Below are 16,753 nucleotides of genomic sequence, written 5' to 3' on the forward strand. Positions count from 1 at the left end.
GTGCTGGTGTCGCTGGTTGTGCTGGCGTCCCCCCTGCCCCCTGTAGGCACTCTGGCCTCCTCCTCTCTGCCTCTGGCCCTATCTCCGCCTCTGGAGGAGGAGAGAAGTCTGGAATTCTGGGAGGCCAATTTCCTGCTAAACCTTGGAGCTTAACCTGGAGGTCTCAATTTGAAAGATCTTCTCTGTTTTTTGCCTTCTCTTCTTCTCTTCCATTCTCTTTATTGCAGGAGAGAGAGCCAAACAAACATTTTCTTGGGTCCATGGCAGCAACTTAGCAGCTTTGATCCATGATCTGCAAAGCCTGCTCTTCTTTTAACCATGCATGTCTTCTGATCACTGTGCCAGTCATGGCTGGAAAGAAAGGAAGCCTGCATCATAGCCGCATGCATTTCAGGGTAGTTACTGACCTGTGTTGTGTTATACCATTTCTGAACAGATTTTTTATCTAATGGTTCATCCGAGGACAGATTTTAGTTAACTGGGTCTAAATATAATTCTTGATACTGGATCATGTGGAATTGACAGTTCAAGGCCCTAGCTGAAAGAGCAGAAGGAAATGATCTCTCTCCTCATCTCATAAGGATAAAAAGAAAAGGGTGGAGGGCTGTCTTTATCTGATTCATCAGAGGAGCCATCTGGGGAAGAAACTGGCAGGGGGGCTCTCTAGTCCTCCTCTTCTCTGGAGGTGGGTGAGGAGGCCCTGTCTGGTGGTGGTTGGGATCCGATCAAAAAAGAGATCCTCTGCTAGAGACTAAGCATTGTGAAACTAGAACTGGGGGCCTGAGGGGGTTAGCAGGCACACAGTTTGGTAGTTTAGCTGCTTTAGCCCCTGGCAAAGGCCTTAATCCTGAAGGACATCTTGGTTGTTTTCAAAAGAACGGTAGTCATAAAAGAAGGCATCGGTTTATGTCGGAATTCAGTGTTGCGAAGGACTTCATCGGAAGCCAGTGCCTGCAGAGTGGCTCCGGACCCATCCAAGGTAGAGAATACCACAAGATCCTTAGACGAAGAAGAGTTCTCGGTAGTAGCCTGCTAATTAACTGAAGCGGGCATCAGGGGCTGTGAAAGTGCCTCACTGAGTTCCAGAGGACTGATGACCAGATTAAAGGAAGCATCATTGGAAGGTTTGGTCCTGTGCGGTCTGTCTCTTTCTTTATCTTTACGCATTTGTGGAAGATCTGCTGTCGGATGGCTTACCAAAGCCATATCAGAATTCAAAGACTGTAAAGGAAATATCTGGTTACAATAAGGGCCCAATGACGAATACTTCTGGCGTTAAATAAAGCACAGAAGCGACAATGAGGGACATCATGGTCTAGGCCTAAACAAGTGACACAGTAAGAGTGGAAGTCCCGGTGAGGTATTTGCTTTCCACAGGCGAGACAATTATTAACTTTTTCTGAGATTGGTTAGTGCAAGAAAAAAGGATCCCCAATGGTGTACTTAGCTTTCGAAGACTTCAACTTCAATTCGGAAACAAAAAGTCAGGTAGCAGCCTACTGGCACTCATGCAAACTACTTCTGTTTCAGGCTCCATGGCTAGAAAGACTGATGTACTGGTGTTGGCTGCCTTCTTTTATACCACTGACATCAGTCCTCAAGCGATAGCAACCGACGCAGAAATACCAAGTCTCTGGTATTCAGGCCGGCTGAAAGCTGCCCTGGCAGGGATAACCCAAATGTGATGACTGCAACAGTGAAACACAAAAAACATCAGTGGAATCTGTCTATGACGCTAGAAACTTGGGTTCAGGAGACTAATTATTATCAGTGGGAAAAGATCAAGCACTCAGTGGCAAAACAGTGGAATCTGTATATGATGCTACAACTTGGGTTCAGGAGACTATTTTTTATCAGTGGGCATTCCAGGAAAAGATCAAGCACTCGGTGACTACTCTCCATTCCATGTGTAACAGCTGGTCCAGATATAGGTCAGTGCGGTCCTGACCACTACCATCTGCTTTGCATCCTAGCACCTATTCATCTGTAATAGTACGTGTTATCATACAAATGCTTATGCTTTCTAGAGGTGACAATCAGACACTAGAATTAATATGCATCTTATTTCCTAATGAACAGGAAAAAAATGGGAGATGCTGACACCCACAAGTACTGTCTCTTGTACACCTCTGCAGATTTTAGGTCAATGCCAAAGCTGCATTACATCAGAGGTGCCCAGTCTTCTAATGAGTGCTACTTCCTGAGAGATGACAGACCACACCACCACTTGAAGAGCACACAACACGTGACACGAGTTATGTAGTGACAATATAACCCTTACAGCAGGAGCGGATTGGACAAACAGTGGAGGGCTAATGAAGGTCTCCGTCTTGGAGAAATAGTGTGGCTGTCACAATGGGGTAGCTACAAACAAAGATGCCCCTAGGTGGTGGGATGCAGCAAGTGGTAAATTAAATAAATATCTAACACAGTGTTAGTATACCATCAAAACAGAAATGTGTTGAAGAGGAAAAAAAATGTTTCCATTTCGGAATTTCATGCTGTCATTAACTGTTGATTCACTTATTCATCTCTCTAACAAAGAAGAAACTAGGTTAAATACTTACCTATATCACTTACAATGTACAGAACTGTGTACAATTGTGTAAACCATACAAGTGGACAGAAACCAAGATGGAAGAAAATGTGCAGTGTACAATTACAAAACACTGAAGAGCACAGTGGGATGGAGAATAAAAAGTTATTTTAAAACAGTAACAATACATAACAAATGAATCCAGGTTATGATTACAGGATTTAAAAATCTCAACGAATTTTGTTTTTTTAACTAAAAGGCATTCTTTTATCTGAAATGATTACAGAAAATTTATAACAACTCACAATTTGTACAGGATTTCTGTAGAACAGCAAAATAAAGAAAGCAGCCATTAAGGTAAGAAAATGAAAAAAAGCACTATATTTTTGTGAAACATGTACATTTAACATTTAACATTGATTGCCATATTTCACCTTCATGATACATGAAAGGTTCCTTAAAACTACCCACTAATATAACAGTTTATTTATGAAGCCTAGGCTTTAACTTTGTGTACATTTTAAACAAATGAATAAAAATAAATTGATGGATAAATCGTTTGTATTAATTTTGTTGAGTCAGACAGTCTACCTTTCTCTATGTGTCATATAGCACTGCACTGCTAATGTTGTGCTTGTATTTGCTTTCAGTGAATGTACCTTCTGAGCTTGGGTCGTGAATGAAAAATGCTCTTAGACCAGTCTACCCACCTGGCTAGGCAATCAAGCAAATAAATAAACATACACATACAAATCAGCTGTCCTGAACAGTTGACAAAATGTGAATAATATTACGGAAGCTAGTCTATAGTAACAGTTTATACAGACTGAACTTTGGCCTAAGTGCATTCAAGCTGGAAACTGAGGAATTAAAAATAGCCCCCGTCTGTCAAGAATAAAGGACAAGTTGACTGATAAGGTGATAACAACTCCATTATGTAAGAACTAGATCAACATCATACAAGGCTAGGTACGGTAACACTAACACCTTATACTGAAATCTAAAGGCCACATATCCCGCCTCTAAAGTAAAGCAAGATAAGCCCTGACTGTATCCCACATAACCTGAACTTGAAAAATGGCTCAACAGATAGAAAAGCCAGGGAGGGGAGGATGAAAAAGGAGTTGTTATGGCTAGCTCATCCTATTATAATGGTATGGTGGTCCATGGCTGGCTTTTCTGTTGCTCTAGTGGTAAGGACAGAGTTCCAACAGCACAGAATGCAGGTGCCATTACTGGGAGGGATGCGTGTTGCAGCTACCCAAGGTGGTGATGGTAGCCCTCATCTGACCAAGCAACGGATAGTGCACTTTCAAATATCTGAGTATTAGCAGTCCCTGTGGTGATGCAGGTATGCACATCACCACCAGGGCAAGCGGTAAGACTTAATGTAAACATGTTCTCATCGTGAGATGTTGGAGAGGAAACAAGCAACCCTTATGTCCTGAATGATACCCCCTCCATCCTGGACAGCTCTCATCTTGATGGGTCCAGTGGTGATCTCCACAACTAAGAAGCAACTGGGATCAAGCCTAACTGGGGAAGGCTTGATGGCCATCAGGCTCAAGGTCAAACAAAAAATAATGAGAACTAAAGGGCAAACGCGGCCAGTACAGCCAATGCAGCAGAGATGTATGTGAATAACTATTTACCAGTATTTTCTACACTACCCATAAATGACTATGGTCATGGGTGTCCAGCTCAAGGAAAAGAGTGTTACAGCAATCCAAACACAATAAGACTAGAACACATTGTGTTCTAAACAATTCTGTGTCAACCACAATTCACTAAAATGTAAGGACTAACCAACTTAAAAAAATGCTGCCAAACAGAACTGATGAAGGCCACACAACGACAAGATTATAAAAAAAAAGAAGAATTTTTGTACCCTTCTTGTCCATATATGAAAAGACTCCTCCAATGCATAACCATCTTTACAAGAATATTAAACATTCAGTATACATTACTAAAGGGCACAGTCCACAAAAAGTTACTGTAGCAACGTTTGGGAAAACTACTGATAATCAAAACTGATTTTGGTGGTCAGTAGTGTTAAAAATAAAGAGAGTAACATCCAATTAAATAAAATCTATTCCAAGGTTATAGCATCTTGGGGCAGGCAATACTTCCTTAAAGTAATAGTGCAACTACAATTTGACCAGAATTTTTAAGTCAAGTGCAGTTTCAACAAACTGCATTCAGCCATTTACTGTACTCCTGCAGCAACTCATAATTATGTTTGGAGCTAAAAAAACATAATATGCAAACAAATTAAACATACAGTCTGTGTGGACATATTTTTTTGTTTGGGGGGGGGGTTCAGTATCCAATATGATATTTTGCAGTCTAATATGACTTTTCCATTACAAATAATAACTATTTGTTAACCAGGTAGACCTACTGACAGACAATCCTCTTTCAGGCTCATCTCTGGAGCAATGTCTGGTTAAGAGATATGTCAAGGTCACACAGTAAGCAAGTGAGGGCTAAGGGAATCAAACTGTTATGAATAAACATAAAAGATCTAATTAAGGTTTTGTACCAAGCAAATGGAGAATGGATACAGTCACCCCCCTGCATAAGGGAAGCTCTACCACAGACTGTAGTCAATTACAGACCTATAAGTCTAATCAGCCTTATATGCAAAGCCGTGGAAATATTTATCATGAAACTAATCAATAAGAGCATAGGCAACCTCCAAAACACTGGACCCATCTCAGTTTGGACTCATCAAGGCTAGGTCATACATACTTAACCTGGTGGCATTTTTGAAAAGGACACCAAAGCAGTGAATGAAAGTGAAATGGTGCACACCATAAGCCTTGACCTTGACCTTGACCTTGCCCTTGCCGAAGCGTTTTACATACCCCCCCACTCAAGACATAGTAGAAATGTTAAATAAACTGGAAACTAAACCCCTCTGTCACCCAATGGATTGCCAACTGGCTCACAGACAGGACACAAGAGATCAAAATACGGGAAGTTACCTCCATAAAGAGACCAGTCACCACTGAAGTCCCCCAGGGTTCTGTGCTGGGACCTCTCATATTTGGCATCTACTTTTCTGAAGTAATAGCTAATACCAAAGGGATCTGGCTAACTAAGTTTGCTGGTGAGGCAAGCTGGGAGTAGTCACTGAATCCGCAAATTACATGGCCATTATGTAGGACAGTTTGTCCCAAACAAACAAATGGTGCCAAAATCATGGCCTGAAATTAAATTCCAAAAAAATGCATTATTGTGTCCTTTGGGAAGTCATTTACTCCAGGGAACTACCACAAGGACAATACACCCCTAAGATGTGAACCAGTTGTTTGGGATTTGGGAACTTATGTGGACAGTGACTTAACGTTCATCTAACATGTGTACACTGTCATAAGAAAGTCCTTCACTATTGTGCAGCTTATAAACAAGGGGACTGTCTCTAGATCCACAGATATCAGTGCCCCCCTTTACTCAGCCCTCATTAGGCCAATCAATGAGTATAATGCCCCCTTTGGCATGTATCTGTCCAGACACATGCAACACCTGGAATACCAACAACCAACAGAGCTATCTTACTAAAAGGACTCAAGACCTAAACAATATGTCCTACGTGGACCGACTCAAAGCCCTGTCACTATACTTGTTATCCTAAAGACTGCTAAGAGGTGACCTGCATCTGGAATACAAGGCATCCTCTGACCCAATACTGATGCATTTATTGCACATCAGCAAGCAAGATGGCATGAGAAAGGCTTGGTCTACAGACCTAAACCTCTTCTGCTACATTAACAGTATGGTTTGGAGGGACTCTGCAGCACACTTCTCATCCACGTGAAACAAAAAGCACAACTTGGACATATGGCTGGGTAATAGAAAATTCATCCCAGGACTTCCCCATGTACAACTAATGGACACAGCCAGCTCCTGGATGCTTTATCCCATGCATGGATCCCCTCAAATTATAGAAAGGTATGATCACAGGTACTCTCTCTAAGGTTAGTTTATAATTATTGCCCATGGGATGGGTAAGGCCAATCAAACACCAAATGGGACTAGTTAATTCAAGCACCAAAAGAGAAAATTACTAGGCTTAAAATGGCCAGCAAGGGCAGCTAGTAAGGTACTTACTATAAAAACCTATAAAAAGACACTACTACTCAGTCTTGTTCATAAAACATTTTACCATGACTCCACCACCCTCAGCAGCTATATGACCATTTAACATACCCCATGCCAAATCTGTTCTATAAACTAACAAAAATACATGTGCTACTCAAACTAAATAAATCACTCCTCTACACCAAACATGTTTATTTCGTCCCCACTCCCAATGTATTGGAATCCTTCAGTACCGAACTCCATAATACACCCAAACACAATACATTTACAGACCAACTAATTACCCACCAAAGAAGAACAGCCACCTGCATAATCTTCAGTCATCACCTAATAGCAAATATAGCTTACAAAGTTTCTTTTATTAACTCATACTTTACCACCATAAATTTGAAGTTTCTCTAATTCTATCACACACCCCTTCCACCTTACTTACCCTCTCACCTTCACACCCTCCTTAATTAACATCTCTCCCTTAATCCTCTGCGTCTTACAACCAACTCACTATTGTACAAATTCACCTAACAACCCCAGCTTACTAACTGCACCACATACATACACACACACACAGTGTATATACATACATATATCTACACGTATATGCAGTTAATATTAGCCTACATGTTGTTATTATCTATGTATAGTTTGTATCCTAATGTTAACCTTATATAATTAACATACTTTATTTTTAATGTACTTTTACCTGTCAACCTTGTACTTTGTTTTTACCTTAACTGTTTTACTTTTTTGTATTAGTTCAACACTTTTTGTAAGTTCTGGGCTGTGGCTGAAATATGTCAATAAAGAATCAGTTCACTACCTTGACAAGCCTAAATAAACAACGTAAACCATATAGAAAAACTCTGGTAACAGCATAGACTATCACAGCTGAGCACACATTAAACAAAATGTAATTATACATCTAGAATAGTATTATACTTGTATGCAATCATGAACTCCTCTAGGGTATTTACTATTGAATAACATTAAATAAACCATGACCTACAGTCAATGGATTTCAGACAGTATCATAAACACACTCATGTCCACTCCCACTCACACACATATACACAGACACACCCATACACCATAATTTGCAATGCTTTGTCCCACCAGCACCGCTACTAGACAATTCCAGTCACTGCCAAATACAGTCTTCAACTCTTGCTACAATGTGCTCCGACTTCATGTCAAACAGTTGAAGGATGTTCTTCAGTACCTCTGTTCCTTTCCCAGAAAAATCGATCCTACTGATTCAGTATGTGACACAAGCTGAGACCATATATTAGCAATATGTTAACTCAAGACAGTGTAAGAAACGTCTCTGTGTGGAAGATTTTCAGTCCATATACCTCTAGTTAATCACTGTATATTAATCAGATCAGACAATAGTAGTAGAAGTAGTGAACTTAAACTCATCTTAAGTCAAAACAAAACAAAACAAAAAATAATAATAGAAAATATTTAATTGTACAGCATTACTAATTCGAAAGTAATCCAAGCGAGGCAGGCAGTCTATTTCCATTCGAAAATACGTTATTAAGTACACAGATAAGCAATCCAAGTAAAACAAAAATAGAGTAATAATTTCCTCACAAGCTTTCTAAATATATATACTTTTTATCAGGCATGGGAGTGGTTTATTGTGCTGTAAAACAAAGTGTTATTGGTACACATGTTAAATTCAAATCCTTTCCCCAGGGCTGCCATGGCTCCTAGCATAGCTTAAACAGACCTGGGCAAATGGGAGGAAACTTTGTGTTAAACAACACAGACTACATGCAGCACATCACATGCTATTTACGTTTTATTGATGACATCTTTATTGTGTGGGAAGGTGACACCTTACAGCTTGGAGATTTTATCACTTACCTCAATCAAACAACCCCCTTCCTGAAGTTTACCTCTTCCCATAGCTGTACTTCAATCACTTTCTTAGATATGCAGATTTCCAAGGACACCAATAATAACAGAATCACCACTGATCTATTCAGAAAACCAGTGAGGGTTAACTTATTACTCCACAGTAAAAGTCTACATCCTACAAAAAAACAAGTATAATGTAGTGAAGTCCCAAGGCTACAGATTAGCTAGAATTACCACAGAGATGGAACCATTTTTGAGAAACCTGAACAACTTAGAGAATGATTTTCTAGTGAGAGGCTATGAAAGTCAGATGTTAAAAAACATCCTGGAACCCATTATAGAACTGAAAGGGACTGAAGCACCTTCACTCAGCCTCCCCAGTAGAAGAATGTTAAGAAATTCCTCAGAGAATAACAAATGCAAAAATAGCTACATCCTGACATACACTTTGGATTATCACAGTATCAAAAATATTATTGAAGAAAGCTGGGACATTGTCACAGGAAACCCTTTTCTGATTAACATCTTAGGTGAAGCCCCATCATTTGTTTATAGGAAGGCCAGGGACATTAGAAGTTTTGTTGAATTAAAACCTAGACCATACGAGAGAAGCACTAAAAGATGTGAAACTAATTGTACATTTTGTATATTTATACAGCAAGGTGATAGTTTCTATTGCCCTTATTTAAATAAAATCATTAAAACCAGTACAGGGGGTGACTGTAACACTACAAAAGTAATTTACAGGGCACAGTGCAATGAATGTGATGCATTCTATGTGGGCAAGACTGTAAATAAACTCAAGCGTAGGATTTCATGTCATCTGTCAGAAATCCTCTCTGAATGTAAAAATAATGCACTAGCAAACACCTTTCTCTACATAAAAGACACACAGTTTTAAGTTCCATATCCTGGATCACATAGACATGGGTGATCTTGAAGGAGACATCCCGAATATTCTGGAGAAACATGAACTCATGTGGCAATTAAAGCTAAATTTTTTAGGAAGCCTGGACTACACTACTACTGTTCAATTAAAAGTGCAATGGAACTTAGAAAAATGCCACATTGTTTACATGACTAATTGCATTTTATTTTATTTTATTCTACCAGTTGGTTTTAAATACCATTTTAAATCAGTTGTAATTTAAGTGTATATTTTGTTTCCATCATCGTACATACATTTTTTCTTATTTTTCTTTTTTCTTTATCTGGTTCTTTTTTCCACTTTATTCAAAATAATGTGAAATAACAATACTAATTATACAATTATATATATTTTTATAGATAGTTTTTAGTGTTCTTGTAAACAGACCTGAAAAAGTCTAGATGGATGAAAGCGATCTTTGTTAACAATAGGTTATGAAAATAGAAATTGATTTTTACATGCAAAATGTATATGTATATATTTATATATATTTTTGATTGCCAAATGAACTAAGGTTGATATATTTCCAGCCATGTAGTATATTGTCTTGGATAAAAATGACAGACTTAATAATCTACTTAATAATCTGGTTAAATAAGAAGTACCACATCATTATTTTATTTAAAGTACATAAGGGTTATATTATTATGACAGCTACTAAGTAGGACAGGACCAGCTTGAATGTCACACTGATGGGGGAAGGTATGTGAATTTAACATGTGTATCAATAACACTTTGTTTTACAGCACAATAAACCACTCCCATGCCAGATTAAAAGTATATATATAAATATTTAGAAAGCTTGTGAGGAAATTATTACTCTTTTTGTTTTACTTGGATCGCTTGTCTGTGTACTTAAAGGATTTTCAACTGGAAACAGACTGCCTGCCTTGCTTGGATTACTTTCGAATTAGTAATGCTGTACAATTATATATTTTCTATTATTATTATTTGTTTTGTTTGTTTTGACTTAAGACGAGTTTAAGTTTGCTACATCTACTACTATTTTCTGATCTGATTAATATACAGTGATTGTGCGGAGTCTCCCTGTGGTCGCGTGGGTTTCTTCCGGGTGCCCCGGTTTCCTCCCACTTCCCAAAGACATGCTGTAGGTGGATTGGACACTCTAAACTGGCCCTAGGTATGAGTGTGTCCACATGTGTGCCTTCTGCGGAAGGTTCGGCGTCAGGCTGGCACCTTGACACTGTAAAACTCCACTGCCAATCATGAGCGGACAGGTGATCCGCTGTGGCAACCCCTAACTGGGAAAAAGCGGAAAGAAGAAGAAGAACTAGAGATATATGGACTGAAAATCTCCCACACAGAGAAGTTTCTTACACTGTTTTATTTTTGGACCCACTACACTTGTTTAGTGGGTTGTTTTGAGACTTCGGGGATGCCACGGAGATTACTTGTTTTTTTGGAATCTGTTAACTCAAAACCCAATATGATTCTTGTCAAGCAGAGTTCTGATACAAGTAGATCAGGAAACAGGAAAGCAGCACATGATTTCCAACTATTATTCATGTAATCCCAGGGAATACTTGCAGACACACACACACACACACACACACACACACACACACACACACACACACACACATTCATAATTAACACAACCCCTATGCAGAAGTAATACTGAATTCAGGCCTCCTTTGGGAACCAGTTTACCACAAAAAAACAGTTTGAAACTGAGTTTCAGGAAGGACAGCTTGTTTGACCCTTCAAACATCAAATGGCCCTCCAGTGCCAAGTTCACTCTATTCATGAACCTGAACATCAGCACTCCAAACAGAAATCTAACCTCTGAACTAGTCAGCCAGTCACTAAAAGAATATGTTGATTAAGCAATAACAGGCAAACAGATACTGGCTTACCAAGTCACCCAAAAGTGATGGCTATAAGATCTCTCTCTCTCATTCCACTACCGTCTCAGTATGTTGTGTGTCTAGTTATAAATAACCTTCCAGCCTTTCTGCTTTGCAGTTGTGTATAACATGCTTAGACCATGGAAAACAAGAATTGTTCTGGTTTTCTTAAAAATCACTATTATATTCACTGCAAATTTAAGTCCATCATTCAAAAAGTATATACTGGCTTACCAGATGTGTCATTTCTGCGTTGCATAACGATCCGAGTGTTTACAGTGAACCAGTGCTCTTTACTGTTTCGACTTTGAGTGCCTCTTTCCCAGTACCCAGCCTCCATACTTTCATTCATCCACTGCTGTTTTGGCACTTTCCTTCTAATGTGATTATCATAGTAATCAATCTGGACATCATCTAACAAACCCTGTGCCACAAATTCAACCAATTTATCATTGCTGGCATATGCACTATACGTATACCGAAGGGAATGAAAACCTGCAAAGAGACAAAAAGTTTACAAACTTCAGTGTAACAACTAAGAATGAATGGTGCTGTCATTTACAACTATCAATGCTACAAATCTACACTGCTACACAGCATACTAAAAATTAAACAGCAAGTTTAAACTACAGACACACATTAATCAAACTTCTGTGTTGCCACAAATCAAGTAACTGACAGTTTAACTGTGTACTCCTAGAGTCATGTTTTGTTGAATTCACATTGCCAAATACGGCGTCATCAAGTAAAACAAACAGCAGGAGGAAATGATCAAATCGAACAACATCCTAATAACATAGTACCCAAGTAATACTCTTAGAAGCTATACAATATAAAATCCCTAACTGAAACTTCAAATACAGTAGATCTCGGAGTACAAAAGCACTGAAAATGCAGGAATATCATACCCAGCTACACTGAATTCAGAAAACCTAAACCCAAAACAACAAATGAGGGCAATGACAATCACAAAAAAGTTTATAAAGCAACCATTTCTGCAGAAGCTCTCCCTTGCAGTCCCCACATCCCCAGTCTTAAATATGGCTCTACAGTCACACAGTTGTAGAAACAGGGCAAACTGTTCTCAACCCACCTTCATCATTCTAAAGCAGAAAGTGCTAAGTGCACCTGCAATTGAAAAACAGCAATTATATAAAAACACTCCAACTCCACCATATCCAATCATCTCAAAAGCAATCCAACTTACCATGGACCACAAGCTTCAACCTACAGTACTAACCACAGTGGTTAGGACTACTGTTGTTCAATGTTAGGAGTTCAATGATCATAGACTCAAACAACATAACTGCAACTACATGTTACTCTTCGCTTTACTACATCAAACAGTCAAAGCACAGAGCAAACTTTTTCATTAAGCTACTTAAAGGGGATATCTGAGGCAAGTAAACAACAAAATAAAAAAAAACAAGACTAAATACATTTAAATACAGTTGCACCTCCACTTTCAGGAGGGTTAGGTGCCGCACCCCCATCCACGAAGTCCAAAGAATCGCAAATAATAATTAGGCCCCATAAGCTCAGCCCCTAGTCTGAAAGATAACTAAAAAAGTCCATCTAGTAAACTTTTCACGTCAAATTCCAGGGACAGGAGTAGCAGAAGTGAATGGTTCTACTTGGGAAAATACACTGTGATTGGCATCTGACTCCTTTGCCTGTTCACTTCTTTAAAACATTTCTGTACAGAATGCAAGTTTTAGAAATTTTGCCAGTTAAGCAAAGCACTGGCAATTTGCGAAAAAGTAGATTAGCGAAAGTCAAATTAGTGAAAGTGGAGGTGCAGCTGTACACCATCTAAATTAGATATTTGTCTAAAAGTCAATATTTTGAAATTCTTTAATGTAAAACTTAAAATACACCTGAAGAATCTCAAAAAACTCACAGAGGTAGGTAACATCAGAACTCCCACTTAAAAAGTTTAGCACACTGCTATGTTAACTTGCATTGCATTTAACTGAAAGCAGAAGGCAATAAGCCTCATCTCCCTAAAAATATGTCCTATACATCCACACGATAGAAGACAAACAGGTTTCTCATTCAAAATTTAAAGCAGGAGTTTTGTTTTTTCTCTTTTATTCCTTCACCCAAAAACAACTCCTTGTCATACAAGAACCCAATACTGAAAGTAGCACAGTTACCTGTTGCACTGTCACTCAGGTGTAGTTAAGACAGAAAAAAAAAGGTGGTATACAGTGTGTCTAATGGCCAGAGTGTCATCTTAAGTTATGCACTGAAATCTAATGGGCCTTTTGATGTAAAAGGCACTAGCTGATGATGCTGAAGTTTTCTTGTCTTCCTGTGAACTTCTGAACAAGCAACTGAAAAGGAAAAGTTAATAGCAGCTGAGCTGGCCAGCCAGATTGCCTTGCTACTGAAAGTTTAACACATGAAGCCAATGACCGGATGTCAAGGGCCAAACTCCCAGCTTGATTTGGGATGAATACCAAAATTATTTATTTTGTTTTTATTAATTCATCCTTTGTTGACCGGGTTAGTCCCACTAGGCTAATGACCTCTTTTCGGGAGTGACCTGGATGGTATTTCTTCAACTGTTCCCATGCTTTAACTTTTCAGGAAGGAATTCGATATGGTCTCAGCTTCACAATATCCTATACCTAACCAAAAAGGGACTACAACATGAAAACAAATCACATAGCTGTGCGATACAGCTGCTAGTTATGAACACTTTTCTACAAGTCACCCAGTTCATGCAAAATGAGTAAGTTAAAATGCCTCCCACAACCTCAGAAGATCTGACAAACCTAGTAGAAAGGTATTTTGAAATGCAGCAGGCAAGTTTGGAGAAATGACTTGTCATACAGTTACTTTCTTAACAAATTAAAACTAATCAAAAATCAAAAATTCTGAAGCAGAACATGTAATTCCATTGTACAGAAGAGGGGAACAAACAAAGTTTCTACTGCTCATGTTATAATAAAGATGGGAAATTCTATAGAAATTGCCTTTTACAAGGGAAGCTCATGGAACTGGAAATTCTATAAAAATTGCGTTTTACAAGGGAAGCCCATAGAACTGCATTGTAAATACAATTAATAGGCATGTTTCTAATAACATGTAATATAAACAGATAAAAGTCTGTTCAGTTGATGGTAGCACCATAAAGACCCTATGAATCATGTGACACTGCAGAAATGCAAAATGTCTGCAAATGGAGTAGAGGCTCTCTTAGACCTAGGTAGGGTGTTATCCCCAGCCTCCTTTGAGCTTGTCACAAAGGGCATACTTAATCACAGCTCAACTTCTCACTCAAAACAGACATGCTAAGATCAGTGAGTTTTACCCAGGAGAAAGACTAATGATGCTCAAATGGTAAAAAAGAAAGATTTTTGGCAGGGATCCTATAAAGTGAAAGAAAGAAAACACCCGAACAAATATAAAGTGCCCCATTCTGGTAAATGAAAACAGCTGATCTCACATGTACATGTTTATAACAGTGATATCATAGAGAAGGCATGGTAGTCACTGTCAAGAAAGGAGATAGTGCCAGCCCAGCTAGCTGGAATTTTGTAAATGGTTGTGTGTCATCTGTGAATGTCAATATGCTCATGTAAGATGCTTGTGTTACAGATGTATTAGAACTTTATGTCATAATCTACAGACATGTATGCTGAAAAGATATTTTTGTAAAGTACTGAGCAGAAATGTATACACACTGTTGTAACTGTTTAAATGTATATATATTTTAACAAGGGAAACTGGAAACACGGGAGATTATCTTGCAAAACTTCAGAAGAATAGTTGAAATTAAATTACTCTATGCCTGGACCATAAACAAAAAAATGTTATCTCTCAGTTCCAGTGCAATAACAGGCACAATGTCTAGAACTAGACATTATTTGTATTGTCTTGGAAGTGTTTGTTGTTTTATGACTTCCAGGATCTGCCTTAGATCTAAGAAAAGCCCTTGTTTATGTATTTTACATGTAGATGCTAAATAGGTGGCATCAGTGGTTGTTTTGAGCCTGGGAATTGAAGTCAGATGACAAGAAATTATGTCATTCTGCAAGTATCCCAGAAGTAATATTTGGGAAGTCTCAGGGAGATATTATTCTGTATTTTGTCTTTGACCTGACAGCATCAAGACCCACTCACCACATCTGCCTTGTTGATCTGTAAGAAAGTTAACTAGGGTATAATAATTCTGTTAGATTCAGTCAGGAATATAGTAAAGTATAGTTTAGATATTTTCTTTATTTATTTGAAACTGTCCTGCAATGTTGTTTTAAATATTTCCTGTGATTTTGAACTCTGATGTTACTATGATTCTATACTGAACATTGTCTTGTTCTTTTATTATTTATTATTAAATATATTTAAACCTTTCAATGTGTCTGATATTTGTGAGACATATTTAAGTTCTGAGAGTACTTGCAGATTTATTTGGTGACACTGTGTAGGCCACTCCTAACAGCCTTGCTCTTGGTTAAACTACCATTTGTACTGATATTAACATTACACAATAAGATTGGACACCCTTTGTTAAGGGCCTTAAAGTAGCCGATAAGGACATGGATGGTGGCAGTTAACTACCTTATAGTCTGGACAAAAGGGGGCATAGCTAGTAAACCTGTGCCAGCCTTTCCCAGGTATGTGTGTGTGTGTGTGTGTGTGTGTGTGTGTGTGTGTGTGTGTGTGTGTGTGTGTGTGTGTGTGTGTGTGTGTGGGTAAATCAAACCTCAGAGAGAGAAAGAGTGTGTGAGTGTGTGTGTGTGTGTGAGCTACTTGGGCAGGACACGAAGCACTGGGAGGTCACAGCAACACGGATATTGAATCAGTGTAAGACTGACAGAGTAGTTACATACCTTTCGGCCTGTTAACCTTGATCAAACTTTGTACAAGACATTTTACTTCATTAAACTGCATTTTTTTTTATGTTTATGTGCTTGTTTGTGCAGTCTGGGTGTTGCTCAGCTATGCTTAGCTTTGCGCAGATATACAACAGACATCTGTTAGACATCTTAAAATAGAAACCAGATGCATTCAATGTTAATATTTTTTTCCATCTGCTTGTTTGTGCAATGCGGTACATTGCTTAGCTAGGCATAGTGTGGCATACTTAAGCATTACATATCCACTAGACAGCTAAAAATAGAAACCGGATGTACTCAATTACTGTAGGTCTGCAGTGCTTAGCAATGCACAAACCAGCACAGCTAAGCTGTGGTATGCTCACAGGAACCCTTGCAGTACATCTGAAGATATAAGAGTTCCCTTCACTATCCCAGTGGCTAGATACGTTGAGTCATGATCTACACTGTAGTATGTCGTCCTGGGCAGTAATACGTTTTACATATAGTGCTGTGAAACTGTGTCGGGTGACTGAAATTTTGGCTGACTTTAAATTAAATAATTGTTACATTTAGAAAAGCTGAGCAATGCTAAGCAGTGCTTAAACATAGTCAACAGTCTTTTCCT

General features: G+C 38.6%; 1 protein-coding gene across 1 annotated transcript in view; it reads right to left on the reverse strand.

The window, feature by feature from the left end:
- LOC122810551 (major histocompatibility complex class I-related gene protein-like) overlaps positions 1–12,603 on the reverse strand; it is a gene marked incomplete in the record, with an annotated part of 1,143,023 nt that extends 1,130,420 nt beyond the window's left edge. Inside the window, 2 exon segments of the mRNA XM_044082133.1 lie at positions 11,534–11,794; positions 12,540–12,603. Of these exon segments, the coding sequence (XP_043938068.1) occupies positions 11,534–11,794; positions 12,540–12,603 (325 nt within the window).
- Between the last annotated feature and the right edge of the window lie 4,150 nt (positions 12,604–16,753).

The sequence above is a fragment of the Protopterus annectens genome, chromosome 9.part0 (genome assembly GCF_019279795.1).
Source record: "Protopterus annectens isolate FY-2018-M chromosome 9.part0, PAN1.0, whole genome shotgun sequence".
Classification (NCBI taxonomy): domain Eukaryota; kingdom Metazoa; phylum Chordata; order Ceratodontiformes; family Protopteridae; genus Protopterus; species Protopterus annectens.